This window comes from Taudactylus pleione, unplaced genomic scaffold, assembly GCF_031769625.1.
Source record: "Taudactylus pleione unplaced genomic scaffold, aTauple2 ptg000883l, whole genome shotgun sequence".
Lineage (NCBI taxonomy): Eukaryota > Metazoa > Chordata > Amphibia > Anura > Myobatrachidae > Taudactylus > Taudactylus pleione.
Window position 1 is genome coordinate 161,578 of NW_028285284.1, and position 16,055 is coordinate 177,632.

General features: G+C 45.8%; 1 protein-coding gene across 1 annotated transcript in view; it reads right to left on the reverse strand.

Annotated features, from left to right (window-relative positions):
- Window positions 1-4,039: 4,039 nt before the first annotated feature.
- Window positions 4,040-16,055, reverse strand: part of LOC148474191 (unconventional myosin-Ig-like) — a 320,570-nt gene continuing 308,554 nt past the window's right edge. Inside the window, exon 11 of the mRNA XM_088458971.1 lies at window positions 4,040-4,881. Within this exon, the coding sequence (XP_088315097.1) occupies window positions 4,722-4,881 (160 nt within the window). The 3' untranslated portion in view covers window positions 4,040-4,721. The remainder of the gene's footprint in view (window positions 4,882-16,055) is intronic.

Sequence of the window (16,055 nt, forward strand, 5' to 3'; positions counted from 1 at the left end):
TAGCATATAGTCACAGACACACTGCTGTACACAGGGGAAGGGCTGATACCAGCATTAGCATATAGTCACAGACACATGGCTGTACACCGGGGGAAGGGCTGATACCAGCATTAGCATAATGTCACATACACACGGCTGTACACAGGGGAAGGGCTGATACCAGCATTAGTATATAGTCACATACACACAGCTGTACACCAGGGGAAGGGCTGATACCTGCATTAGCATATAGTCACAGACACACGGCTGTACACCAGGGGAAGGGCTGGTACCAGCATTGGCATATAGTCACAGACACACGGCTGTACACCAGGGGAAGGGCTGATACCAGCATTATCATATAGTCACAGACACACGGCTGTACACCAGGGGAGGGGCTGATACCAGCATTAGCATATAGTCACAGACACACGGCTGTACACCAGGGGAAGGGCTGGTTCCAGCATTGGCATATAGTCACAGACATACGGCTGTACACCAGGGGAAGGGCTGATACCAGCATTAGCATATAGTCACAGACACACGGCTGTACACAGGGGAAGGGCTGATACCAGCATTAGCATATAGTCACAGACACACGGCTGTACACCAGGGGAAGGGCTGATACCAGCATTAGCATATAGTCACAGACACACGGCTGTACATCGGGGGAAGGGCTGATACCAGCATTAGCATAATGTCACATACACACGGCTGTACACAGGGGAAGGGCTGATACCAGCATTAGTATACAGTCACATACACACAGCTGTACACCAGGGGAAGGGCTGATACCTGCATTAGCATATAGTCACAGACACACGGCTGTACACCAGGGGAAGGGCTGATACCAGCATTAGCATATAGTCACAGACACACGGCTGTACACCAGGGGAAGGGCTGGTACCAGCATTAGCATATAGTCACAGACACACGGCTGTACACCAGGGGAAGGGCTGATACCAGCATTAGTATATAGTCACACACACAACTGTACACCAGGGGAAGGGCTGATACCAGCATTGGCATATAGTCACAGACACACGGCTGTACACCAGGGGAAGGGCTGATACCAGCATTAGTATATAGTCACATACACACGGCTGTACACCAGGGGAAGGGCTGATACCAGCATTAGCATATAGTCACACACACACGGCTGTACACCAGGGGAAGGGCTGATACCAGCATTAGCATATAGTCACACACACACTGCTGTACACCAGGGGAAGGGCTGATACCAGCATTAGCATATAGTCACAGACACACGGCTGTACACCAGGGGAAGGGCTGGTACCAGCATTGGCATATAGTCACATACACACACAGCTGTACACCAGGGGAAGGGCTGATACCAGCATTAGCATATATAGTCACAGACACACGGCTGTACACCAGGGGAAGGGCTGATACCAGCATTAGCATATAGTCACAGACACACGGCTGTACACCAGGGGAAGGGCTGATACCAGCATTAGCATATAGTCACATACACACGGCTGTACACCAGTGAAGGGCTGATACCAGCATTAGCATATAGTCACATACACACGGCTGTACACCAGGGGAAGTGCTGATACCAGCATTAGCATATAGTCACATACACACGGCTGTACACCAGGGGAAGGGCTGATACCAGTATTAGTATATCGTCACATACACACGGCTGTACACCAGGGGAAGGGCTGATACCAGCATTGGCATATAGTCACAGACACACGGCTGTACACCAGGGGAAGGGCTGATACCAGCATTGGCATATAGTCACAGACACACGGCTGCACACCAGGGGAAGGGCTGATACCAGCATTAGCATATAGTCACAGACACACGGCTGTACACCAGGGGAAGGGCTGATACCAGCATTAGCATATAGTCACACACACACTGCTGTACACCAGGGGAAGGGCTGATACCAGCATTAGCATATAGTCACAGACACACGGCTGTACACCAGGGGAAGGGCTGGTACCAGCATTGGCATATAGTCACAGACACACGGCTGTACACCAGGGGAAGGGCTGATACCAGCATTAGCATATAGTCACAGACACACGGCTGTACACCAGGGGAAGGGCTGATACCAGCATTAGCATATAGTCACATACACACGGCTGTACACCTGTGAAGGGCTGATACCAGCATTAGCATATAGTCACATACACACGGCTGTACACCAGGGGAAGTGCTGATACCAGCATTAGCATATAGTCACAGACACACGGCTGTACACCAGGGGAAGGGCTGATACCAGTATTAGTATATCGTCACATACACACGGCTGTACACCAGGGGAAGGGCTGATACCAGCATTAGCATATAGTCACATACACACGGCTGTACACCAGGGGAAGGGCTGATACCAGCATATAGTCACATACACACGGCTGTACACCAGGGGAGGGGCTGATACCAGCATTAGTATATAGTCACAGACACACGGCTGTACACCAGGGGAAGGGCTGATACCAGTATTAGTATATAGTCACATGCACACGGCTGTACACCAGGGGAAGGGCTGATACCAGCATTAGCATATAGTCACAGACACACGGCTGTACACCAGGGGAGGGGCTGATACCAGCATTAGCATATAGTCACAGACACACGGCTGTACACCAGGGGAAGGGCTGATACCAGTATTAGTATATAGTCACAGACACATGGCTGTACACCAGGGGAAGGGCTGATACCAGCATTAGCATAATGTCGCAGACAGAAGGCGCTTAGGAGGTCGCAGCAGCAGGTTACTGAGAATCAGGCCCTTTAGCTCCATCACACTTACAGCAACGTTGGTTGGTTGTCAGGGAATGAGTGAGGCATACAGGGATGACGCTGCCCCCCCTACACTTTCCCCATTGCACAAACCTTCAGCGCCCCAAGTCTGAGCAAGCTGCGGCGGTTTCGGTGCTCCGTTTCCTGCTGTCACAGGTATATGTGCATGAATTTTGCATTCATTAAAGTCAAGACAACAGGTAGCATCATGAATATTTTATATAAAGCAGATTAGATTGTAAAAATAAAACATTCCTCACAGTACATTACATCTGATAAAGAAGAGATATTACAGTTATCGGTTTTGTTACTGCGCCTGCTTAGGGCGAGAAACATCAAACTACTCTCAGCGCGGCTGGTTATAGGCGCATTTATTTATTACGAAGCAACGGCCGAACAGAATCCGCTATTTACTCATAAATATCTGCAGAAAGGTTTCCAGACCTTGGCTAAATGAATAACTAATCTTTACATTCAAAAACTGTTAACATGAAAAAGTATGACCCAGAAATGATTTATGTAACATATGTGGCCGCAGAGGGTTTATCTCAGCGTGTCACTGTCTGCTGTGTGGAAGCTACTGACCTGGCTGATAGCAGAGGACAATAGCTTCTCCTGAGATACACTTGCAGAGCGTGATGTAAAATCGTGACCTCTCTGTCTGGTTATGTGAACTTTTATATAATCTGTGAATGCTACCAGACACCTTTTGTTTTGCAAATAAATGTATTTGTATTACAGTATTATCCACCCTTTAACTGTGCATATGGCACCTGATTCTGACTCGGGCGCAAAGTGGCTGTCACCGTGGGAAACCGCCGAAGTATGTATTGCTGCCGTATGCTAAGGCTTGTAATGCGAGGTAGGGATGGCCATCGGTCATCGACGATTACCAAACATCGATGGTTCTGCTATCAATGGCGGAGATCCAATGATCATCCATCATCGATGGCTCGGAGCCGCCCCAATTTTTTTTTTTTTTACATCTGACGCTGTAACACAAACCATAGCTCCGCCCCCAGTGTGACCCACAAAAAAACCACCCCCTGATCTGATTGGCCCATTCCCCAGGAACTACTAGAACAGTGCTGACCATCAATGTGTGAAATCATTGATGGTTTCCCTGTAGATGGTTATACACCATCGACCTTCACCCCCCCCCAATTGTACCATCGATGGTGAACATCGATGGCTAACCCACCGATGGCCACCCCTACTGCGAGGATCTGTGCGAGAAAGAAGTCGCTCCGTCCGCTGTTTTTCCGTCCGCAGACGTTATCATTATTATCAGCGCACGCACTTGACCCATGCGCAAGAGATCTATCATCAGAATACGGCTTCCCTTCCCCGTGGCTCAGAATCGCACGGGAGTATCGCTACATGCCCATGACACACCCGCCATACTCCCAGGACACTTCCATGATCGTGAGAGAGATCCAGCCAGCATCCGCCCAAACAGAATCGCCCGGTAATACACAAAATGCACTTATTCGCTCCTGCGATTGTGGTAAAACTCGCCATATACAGCCAGTGCTCTCCGCAGGGTGGTTTTTGTGGGTGCACCACCCGGCACTTTGGGAGCCTGCAGGTGGGGACAGTATCTGGGAACTGTATAACAAGGACCAGATCCTACAGACTTTACAGCTTTCTCATATTCAGTCGACTGGGCCTCTAATAAGAAGAGGAGAATTAATATATAAAATGTTATATCAAGTTTAAATCATTATAAGGTCAGGGTTTAAAACATTTTATTATTGCGAAGGCTCCACCCGGCTAGTTCTTGTTGTCACCCGGCTGGAAGAAATGTCTGGGAGAAAACTGTACAGCCATATACAGAGCTGCCCCCCGGCTCAGAATCAGGGGTCCCCGTAACTAGGAGCAGACAGGCAGTCTCTGGGTACTTTATCTATACAATCATGTGAGGTTTCTTTGTAGCATAAATAACAATAGTGACCCCAGTATGGGGCTCATTTCCCGCCGGGCCAGTGCAGCACGATCCCATTACGGCCCTTGCGGAAGTCCGGCTTTGCCATGTCGCTCCGCGTCTCCACCGATACCAGCCGCCGTCTGCCACGGACCCTCATCTGGATGCAGTCCGTCACCTTCACCGAGAGCTCCTTATGTTCCCTACAAGAAAAGCAAAGACACACGGTGAGCACTACCGAGAGCACGTCAGCGCAGTGATTACATATATGTCATCGGACATGCAACACACGGTGAGCACTACCGAGAGCACGTCAGCGCAGTGATTACATATATGTCATCGGACATGCAACACACGGTGAGCACTACCGAGAGCACGTCAGCGCAGTGATTACATATGTATCATCAGACATACAGCACACGGTGAGCACTACCGAGAGCACATCAGCGCAGTGATTACATATATGTCATCGGACATACAACACACGGTGAGTACTATCGAGAGCACATCAGCGCAGTGATTACATATATGTCATCGGACATACAACGCACGGTGAGTACTATCGAGAGCACAGCAGCGCAGTGATTACATATATGTCGTCGGACATACAACACACGGCGAGTACTATCGAGAGCACTTCAGCGCAGTGATTACATATATGTCATCAGACATGCAACACACGGTGAGCACTACCGAGAGCACGTCAGCGCAGTGATTACATATATGTCATCGGACATGCAACACACGGTGAGCACTACCGAGAGCATGTCAGCGCAGTGATTACATATGTATCATCGGACATACAACACACGGTGAGTACTATCGAGAGCACATCAGCGCAGTGATTACATATATGTCATCGGACATACAACACACGGTGAGTACTATCGAGAGCACAGCAGCGCAGTGATTACATATATGTCGTCGGACATACAACACACGGTGAGTACTATCGAGAGCACTTCAGCGCAGTGATTAGATATGTCATCGGACATACAACACACAGTGAGCACTACCGAGAGCACGTCAGCGCAGTGACTACATATATGTCACTGGACATACAACACACTATTATTCACATTTGCCAAATCACTAGTGTCCCCTTCCTGTAATTTACACTAGTATCTCCCCCTGCTTTACACTATTATTCCCATTTACCAAATATCACGAAAGTAGAGAGAGGGTACACTAGTGATATTGGTCAGTGAGAATACTAGTGTGAAGTAGAGAGAGGGAACACTAGTGCTATTGCTCAGTGGGAATACTAGTGTGAAACAGTGAGAGGGAACACTAGTGCTATTGGTCACTGGGAATACTAGAGGGAAGCAGTGAGAGGGAACACTAGTGCTATTGGTCAGTGGGAATATTAGTGTGAAGCAGTGAGAGGGAACACTAGTGATATTTGGTAAATGTGAATAATAGTATGAAGTAGTGAGAGGGAACACTAGTGCTATTGGTCAGTGGGAATACTAGTGTGAAGCAGTGAGAGGGAACACTAGTGCTATTGTTCAGTGGGAATATTAGTGTGAAGCAGTGAGAGGGAACACTAGTGCTATTGTTCAGTGGGAATATTAGTGTGAAGTAGAGAGAGGGAACACTAGTGCTATTGCTCAGTGGGAATACTAGTGTGAAACAGTGAGAGGGAACACTAGTGCTATTGGTCAGTGGGAATACTAGTGTGAAGCAGTGAGAGGGAACACTAGTGCTATTGGTCAGTGGGAATACTAGTGTGAAGCAGTGAGAGGGAACACTAGTGCTATTGGTCACTGGGAATACTAGTGTGAAGTAGAGAGAGGGAACATTAGTGCTATTGGTCACTGGGAATACTAGTGTGAAGCAGTGAGAGGGAACACTAGTGCTATTGGTCAGTGGGAATATTAGTGTGAAGTAGAGAGAGGGAACACTAGTGCTATTGGTCACTGGGAATACTAGTGTGAAGCAGTGAGAGGGAACAGTAGTGATTTTAGATCTGTGAAAATATCTGTCCTGATGTATACGTCTTGTGATATATGTAATACAGGTGGTGAATCAGTTATATGCAATGTAGAGGCCATGCAGCATTGTGACGTAGTGCATTTTACCTCGCACCTCTTTCATGTGGGACTACAATATTTACGGACATTTCATTGCATTGACCCCATTGTGGACATGTGACGCAATAGTCACCACTACCTGCAGCTCATCTCCGCTCCAAACCACCCTTTATACCTAATACACAGTACTGACGCCTCCTTCACTGTGTATAATATAATGTATATAAGGAGCAGCACATAATCAGTACATGGTATATAGACAGAGGGTATAGGCCAGCACAGCAGTGACACCTTTATACCTAATACACAGTACTGACACCTCCTTCCCTGTGTATAATATAATGTATATAAGGAGCACATAATCAGTACATGGTATATAGACAGAGGGTATAGGCCAGCACAGCAGTGACACCTTATACCTAATACACAGTACTGACACCTCCTTCCCTGTGTATAATATAATGTATATAAGGAGCAGCACATAATCAGTACATGGTATATAGACAGAGGGTATAGGCCAGCACAGCAGTGACACCTTTATACCTATTACACAGTACTGACACCTCCTTCCCTGTGTATAATATAATGTATATAAGGAGCAGCACATAATCAGTACATGGTATATAGACAGAGGGTATAGGCCAGCACAGCAGTGACACCTTATACCTAATACACAGTACTGACACCTCCTTCCCTGTGTATAATATAATGTATATAAGGAGCAGCACATAATCAGTACATGGTATATAGACAGAGGGTATAGGCCAGCACAGCAGTGACACCTTTATACCTAATACACAGTACTGACACCTCCTTCCCTGTGTATAATATAATGTATATAAGGAGCAGCACATAATCAGTACATGGTATATAGACAGAGGGTATAGGCCAGCACAGCAGTGACACCTTTATACCTAATACACAGTACTGACACCTCCTTCCCTGTGTATAATATAATGTATATAAGGAGCACATAATCAGTACATGGTATATAGACAGAGGGTATAGGCCAGCACAGCAGTGACACCTTATACCTAATACACAGTACTGACACCTCCTTCCCTGTGTATAATATAATGTATATAAGGAGCAGCACATAATCAGTACATGGTATATAGACAGAGGGTATAGGCCAGCACAGCAGTGACACCTTTATACCTAATACACAGTACTGACACCTCCTTCCCTGTGTATAATATAATGTATATAAGGAGCAGCACATAATCAGTACATGGTATATAGACAGAGGGTATAGGCCAGCACAGCAGTGACACCTTTATACCTAATACACAGTACTGACGCCTCCTTCCCTGTGTATAATATAATGTATATAAGGAGCACATAATCAGTACATGGTATATAGACAGAGGGTATAGGCCAGCACAGCAGTGACACCTTTATACCTAATACACAGTACTGACACCTCCTTCCCTGTGTATAATATAATGTATATAAGGAGCAGCACATAATCAGTACATGGTATATAGACAGAGGGTATAGGCCAGCACAGCAGTGACACCTTATACCTAATACACAGTACTGACACCTCCTTCCCTGTGTATAATATAATGTATATAAGGAGCACATAATCAGTACATGGTATATAGACAGAGGGTATAGGCCAGCACAGCAGTGATACCTTATACCTAATACACAGTACTGACACCTCCTTCCCTGTGTATAATATAATGTATATAAGGAGCACATAATCAGTACATGGTATATAGACAGAGGGTATAGGCCAGCACAGCAGTGACACCTTATACCTAATACACAGTACTGACACCTCCTTCCCTGTGTATAATATAATGTATATAAGGAGCACATAATCAGTACATGGTATATAGACAGAGGGTATAGGCCAGCACAGCAGTGACACCTTATACCTAATACACAGTACTGACACCTCCTTCCCTGTGTATAATATAATGTATATAAGGAGCACATAATCAGTACATGGTATATAGACAGAGGGTATAGGCCAGCACAGCAGTGACACCTTATACCTAATACACAGTACTGACACCTCCTTCCCTGTGTATAATATAATGTATATAAGGAGCACATAATCAGTACATGGTATATAGACAGAGGGTATAGGCCAGCACAGCAGTGACACCTTTATACCTAATACACAGTACTGACACCTCCTTCCCTGTGTATAATATAATGTATATAAGGAGCAGCACATAATCAGTACATGGTATATAGACAGAGGGTATAGGCCAGCACAGCAGTGACACCTTATACCTAATACACAGTACTGACACCTCCTTCCCTGTGTATAATATAATGTATATAAGGAGCACATAATCAGTACATGGTATATAGACAGAGGGTATAGGCCAGCACAGCAGTGACACCTTATACCTAATACACAGTACTGACACCTCCTTCCCTGTGTATAATATAATGTATATAAGGAGCACATAATCAGTACATGGTATATAGACAGAGGGTATAGGCCAGCACAGCAGTGACACCTTATACCTAATACACAGTACTGACACCTCCTTCCCTGTGTATAATATAATGTATATAAGGAGCACATAATCAGTACATGGTATATAGACAGAGGGTATAGGCCAGCACAGCAGTGACACCTTATACCTAATACACAGTACTGACACCTCCTTCCCTGTGTATAATATAATGTATATAAGGAGCACATAATCAGTACATGGTATATAGACAGAGGGTATAGGCCAGCACAGCAGTGACACCTTATACCTAATACACAGTACTGACACCTCCTTCCCTGTGTATAATATAATGTATATAAGGAGCACATAATCAGTACATGGTATATAGACAGAGGGTATAGGCCAGCACAGCAGTGACACCTTTATACCTAATACACAGTACTGACACCTCCTTCCCTGTGTATAATATAATGTATATAAGGAGCAGCACATAATCAGTACATGGTATATAGACAGAGGGTATAGGCCAGCACAGCAGTGACACCTTATACCTAATACACAGTACTGACACCTCCTTCCCTGTGTATAATATAATGTATATAAGGAGCACATAATCAGTACATGGTATATAGACAGAGGGTATAGGCCAGCACAGCAGTGACACCTTATACCTAATACACAGTACTGACACCTCCTTCCCTGTGTATAATATAATGTATATAAGGAGCACATAATCAGTACATGGTATATAGACAGAGGGTATAGGCCAGCACAGCAGTGACACCTTATACCTAATACACAGTACTGACACCTCCTTCCCTGTGTATAATATAATGTATATAAGGAGCACATAATCAGTACATGGTATATAGACAGAGGGTATAGGCCAGCACAGCAGTGACACCTTATACCTAATACACAGTACTGACACCTCCTTCCCTGTGTATAATATAATGTATATAAGGAGCAGCACATAATCAGTACATGGTATATAGACAGAGGGTATAGGCCAGCACAGCAGTGACACCTTATACCTAATACACAGTACTGACACCTCCTTCCCTGTGTATAATATAATGTATATAAGGAGCAGCACATAATCAGTACATGGTATATAGACAGAGGGTATAGGCCAGCACAGCAGTGACACCTTTATACCTAATACACAGTACTGACACCTCCTTCCCTGTGTATAATATAATGTATATAAGGAGCAGCACATAATCAGTACATGGTATATAGACAGAGGGTATAGGCCAGCACAGCAGTGACACCTTATACCTAATACACAGTACTGACACCTCCTTCCCTGTGTATAATATAATGTATATAAGGAGCAGCACATAATCAGTACATGGTATATAGACAGAGGGTATAGGCCAGCACAGCAGTGACACCTTTATACCTAATACACAGTACTGACACCTCCTTCCCTGTGTATAATATAATGTATATAAGGAGCAGCACATAATCAGTACATGGTATATAGACAGAGGGTATAGGCCAGCACAGCAGTGACACCTTTATACCTAATACACAGTACTGACACCTCCTTCCCTGTGTATAATATAATGTATATAAGGAGCAGCACATAATCAGTACATGGTATATAGACAGAGGGTATAGGCCAGCACAGCAGTGACACCTTATACCTAATACACAGTACTGACACCTCCTTCCCTGTGTATAATATAATGTATATAAGGAGCACATAATCAGTACATGGTATATAGACAGAGGGTATAGGCCAGCACAGCAGTGACACCTTTATACCTAATACACAGTACTGACACCTCCTTCCCTGTGTATAATATAATGTATATAAGGAGCACATAATCAGTACATGGTATATAGACAGAGGGTATAGGCCAGCACAGCAGTGACACCTTATACCTAATACACAGTACTGACACCTCCTTCCCTGTGTATAATATAATGTATATAAGGAGCAGCACATAATCAGTACATGGTATATAGACAGAGGGTATAGGCCAGCACAGCAGTGACACCTTTATACCTAATACACAGTACTGACGCCTCCTTCCCTGTGTATAATATAATGTATATAAGGAGCAGCACATAATCAGCGGTTGGTATATAGATGGAGGGTATAGGGCCACCAACACCGCAGCCAGCCCTGTGGGTGCATGATATCACATCCTGTGCCCTGGGCTATGACCGGGAACATGGCAGGCTGGGCATCTGTTAATGGGAAGCACGAGGGGAGCCAAGCACTGAGACAAAGGCTTCTTAGAGGGGGCACATGTGCCGCAGCTTGCTAATTGACTCTAATTGATTGCATTAGAGAATATACTATTTATAACAGGCTGCAGCTCTGGCTGACCTACAGCTCACTGTATGTATCTATATGCCGGAACTCGCTGTATGTATCTATGTGCCGGAACTCGCTGTATGTATCTATATGCCGGATCTCGCTGTATGTATCTATATGCCGGAACTCGCTGTATGTATCTATATGCCGGAATTCGCTGTATGTATCTATATGCCGGAACCCGCTGTTTGTTTCTATATGCCGGAACTCGCTGTAAGTATCTATATGCCGGAACTCGCTGTAAGTATCTATATGCCGAAACTCGCTGTATGTATCTATATGCCGGAATTCGCTGTATGTATCTATATGCCGGAACCCACTGTATGTATCTATATGCCGGAATTCGCTGTATGTATCTATATGCCGGAACTCGCTGTATGTATCTATATGCCGGAACCCGCTGTTTGTTTCTATATGCCGGAACTCGCTGTAAGTATCTATATGCCGGAACTCGCTGTAAGTATCTATATGCCGAAACTCGCTGTATGTATCTATATGCCGGAACTCGCTGTATGTATCTATATGCCGGAACTCGCTGTATGTATCTATATGCCGGAACTCGCTGTATGTATCTATATGCCGGAACCCGCTGTATGTATCTATATGCCGGAACTCGCTGTATGTATCTATATGCCGGAACTCGCTGTAAGTATCTATATGCCGAAACTCGCTGTATGTATCTATATGCCGGAACTCTCTGTATGTATCTATATACCGGAACCTGCTGTATGTATCTATATGCCGGAACTCTCTGTATGTATCTATATGCTGGAACTCGCTGTATGTATCTATATGTCGGAAAGAGGCTTCCTCCATACAGTGCAATTAGTACCAAGCTGGAGGAATACTAGAATTGAGGAAGCGGCTTAAGTTACTAAGATGCGCAGCCCGTTTACAATTCTAGCTGATGGAGGAACGTGTTCCCAGTGATGACTTTCCTCCCTGCACTGTACTATATAAGATGATCAGGATAAATCTACACTTCCTGTACGTCTGATAGATGAGGGCCGGGTGCTGGCTCTGGCTATATATGTGGTCACACAGATGTACTGATATAGCTAGTGGTTAGATTACTCCAGATTTATGTAACAAAGGAACCATCAGGGACCTGGATTCAAAGCCCGATCTGTGTGGAGTTTGTATGTTCTCCACATGGGCCTGATACAGGGGTGGATGCTGGTTACTCTGTGTAACGCATGTGCCGTGGGGGGGTTCTCTGAACTTTTTACGAATGCGCAGTAGCAAATAATTGCTAAACTATGAAAACATCGACATTGCGTTCGAATTGTGTTTGCGTGTGCCTCAGTAACAGGCCCAATGTTTGTGATGAGTTTCCTCAGGGTGTCGCGTTTACCACCCACGCTCCGTTTGTGCAGACCTGTGGTAGGGAAACTAGATTGTAAGCTCCAGAGGTGCAAGGACTGGTCTGAATGAATAAACAATATTCAATTGTACAGCGCTGCACAATATGTTACCGCCATAGTAATAAATGGCATTAATAAGAAGAGCGGGATGCAGTAAAGTGAAAAATGCAGTAAACCCCCCAAAATACACTTTTCGGGGGTTTTACCACATTTCCCATATGTACTAAGCTTAGGAAAGCATCGATGCATTCCAGTGCTTCGTCCCGGTGGGTAACGCGATCTTCAGGTGGCGTTACCCAATAAAAGCATATGGGCTTTTCGGGGCACCCGAGAGGGATGCAGTCGGATCCCTCCCGTCTCCCCCCTTGGCGAGTGCGTCCTTCTATGCAGAAGAACGCCAGAGGGGCTTCCGTGAGCCCCTCTATCCGAGGATATTGGAAAGGACAGATCTTATTGGGAGAGCTGTCCTTTGCGATTTAATTAGCTTTTCTAAGTACATATCGTGGTAATCAACCGCAGTATGTACCCAATAAGAGGCGGGATGTAACGCAACGCGGATTCGATGCTTAGAACATCCCGCCCTAAGAGACGCGGTGAATGAGGATTTTATTATTATCATGAAGCAACAGGCGGGGCCAAATCTAATCGGCTACGAGTTGCGGCAAGTGGCGAGATCTCAGCGATTATGAGATTTAAAGAGGCAGACCATTTTTGCCTTTAAATATAAATTGCCGCTTTCAATCTCGTGGCTAAATCGCCGAAATCCCGGGAATTTGTCTCAGGCTATTACATTTGGCGCCTTATCTGTGGGAGATTCTTATAGGGATGCAAAACACAGAGCTTACAATCTAGTGAGAATGTGCCATGTTCCCTCAGGACTGAGCAGCCGGGAAGCGAGAGAGTTACATCAGCCCCGGGATGAGCGGCTGAGTCTCCAACATTTCATAATAGATTTTCCTGTTTCAGCATCACTCAGCTTACAGGGATCCGGGAGTGACTAACATTTCATATTTATTATTCATCAGTGACCTTAATATAGCGCAGCCGATTTTACGCAGTGCTGTACAGAATGTGCCAGACACATCCTCCGTCCAGCGGAGAGATACATAGGGGCTGTGTATTACATCCTCCATCCAGGGGAGACACATAGGGGCTGCGTATCACATCTTCCATCCAGGGGAGACACATAGGGGCTGTGTATTACATCCTCCATCCAGGGAAGAGACATAGGGGCTGTGTATTATATCCTCCATCCAGCGGAGACACATAGGGGCTGTGTATTACATCCTCCGTCCAGGGGAGAGACACATAGGGGCTGTGTATTACATCCTCCATCCAGGGGAGAGACACATAGGGGCTGTGTATTACATCCTCCATCTAGGGGAGAGACACATAGGGGCTGTGTATTACATCCACCATCCAGGGGAGAGACACATAGGGGCTGTGTATTACATCCTCCGTCCAGGGGAGACACATAGGGGCTGTGTATTACATCCTCCATCCAGCGGAGAGACACATAGGGGCTATGTATTACATCCTCCATCCAGCGGAAAGACGCGTAGGGGGTGTATATGACATCCTCCATCCAGCGGAGACACATAGGGGCTGTGTATTACATCCTCCATCCAGGGGAGAGACACATAGGGGCTGTGTATTACATCCTCCATCCAGCGGAGACACATAGGGGCTGTGTGTTACATCCTCCATCCAGCGGAGACACATAGGGGCTGTGTGTTACATCCTCCATCCAGCGGAGACACATAGGGGCTGTGTATTACATCCTCCATCCAGTGGAGACACATAGAGGCTGTGTATTACATCCTCCATCCAGGGGAGAGACACATAGGGGCTGTGTATTACATCCTCCATCCAGCGGAGACACAGGGGCTGTGTATTACATCCTCAATCCAGCGGAGACACAGGGGCTGTGTATTATATCCTCCATCCAGGGGAGACATATAGGGGCTGTGTATTACATCCTCCATCCAGTGGAGACACATAGCGGCTGTGTATTACATCCTCCATCCAGCGGAGACACAAAGGGGCTGTGTATTACATCCTCCATCCAGCGGAGACACATAGGGGCTGTGTATCACATCCTCCATCCAGGGGAGACACATAGGGGCTGTGTATTATATCCTCCATCAGCGGAGAGACACATAGGGGCTATGTATTACATCCTCCATCCAGCGGAGACACATAGGGGCTGTGTATTACATCCTCCATCCAGCGGAGACATAGGGGCTGTGTATTACATCCTCCATCCAGGGGAGACACATAGGGGCTGTGTATTACATCCTCCATCCAGCGGAGACACATAGGGGCTGTGTATTACATCCTCCATCCAGGGGAGACACATAGGGGCTGTGTATTACATCCTCCATCCAGGGGAGAAACAGGGGCTGTGTATTACATCCTCCATCCAGGGGAGACACATAGGGGCTGTGTATTACATCCTCCATCCAGCGGAGACACAGGGGCTGTGTATTACATTCTACTGAAAATCGCACAGAAACTGTACTTTCACAAATTTAGCATCTGTCGCTTTAACAAATGCTTAATGCGGGAATTACCGGATGTATATCCAGCGTTAGCCGAAAGCAGGATATCGCATCCACCGTCACTCACAATGGGGGCTGCAGTCTGGAGCAATTTAAAAACTCCAAAAAGCTTAGCGCTTCGGCGCGTTCCCCATCATTTAGCGCCATCGCTAGATGGCATTCACCTCTGTAGCCTACAGGCAACATTTTTTTATTATTGTTTTTCCGAAAAGGAATCCTTATAATCCCCCTCTGGTAGCCTGTGCTTGCTCACGTGTGGCCATATATACACACACACATATACATATACACACATAAGAATACACATACATATAGCCACACATATACATTACACACATATATGCATACACACATATACGCATAAATACACACATATATACACATACATATAGCCACACATATACACACACATATAGCCACATATACATACAAAGTACACACATAAACATATACACACACATACACATACATACAGGGAGGATTGGAAGGGGGACTTCTAACATCAGAATAGCGTACATGTCTGCATCCGGCTCAGTGTAAGGGAGGATTGGGGGGGGGACTTCTAACATCAGAATAGCGTACATGACTGTATCCGGCTCAGTGTAAGGGAGGATTGGGGGGGGAGGTCTAACATCAGAATAGCGTACATGTCTGAATCTGGCTC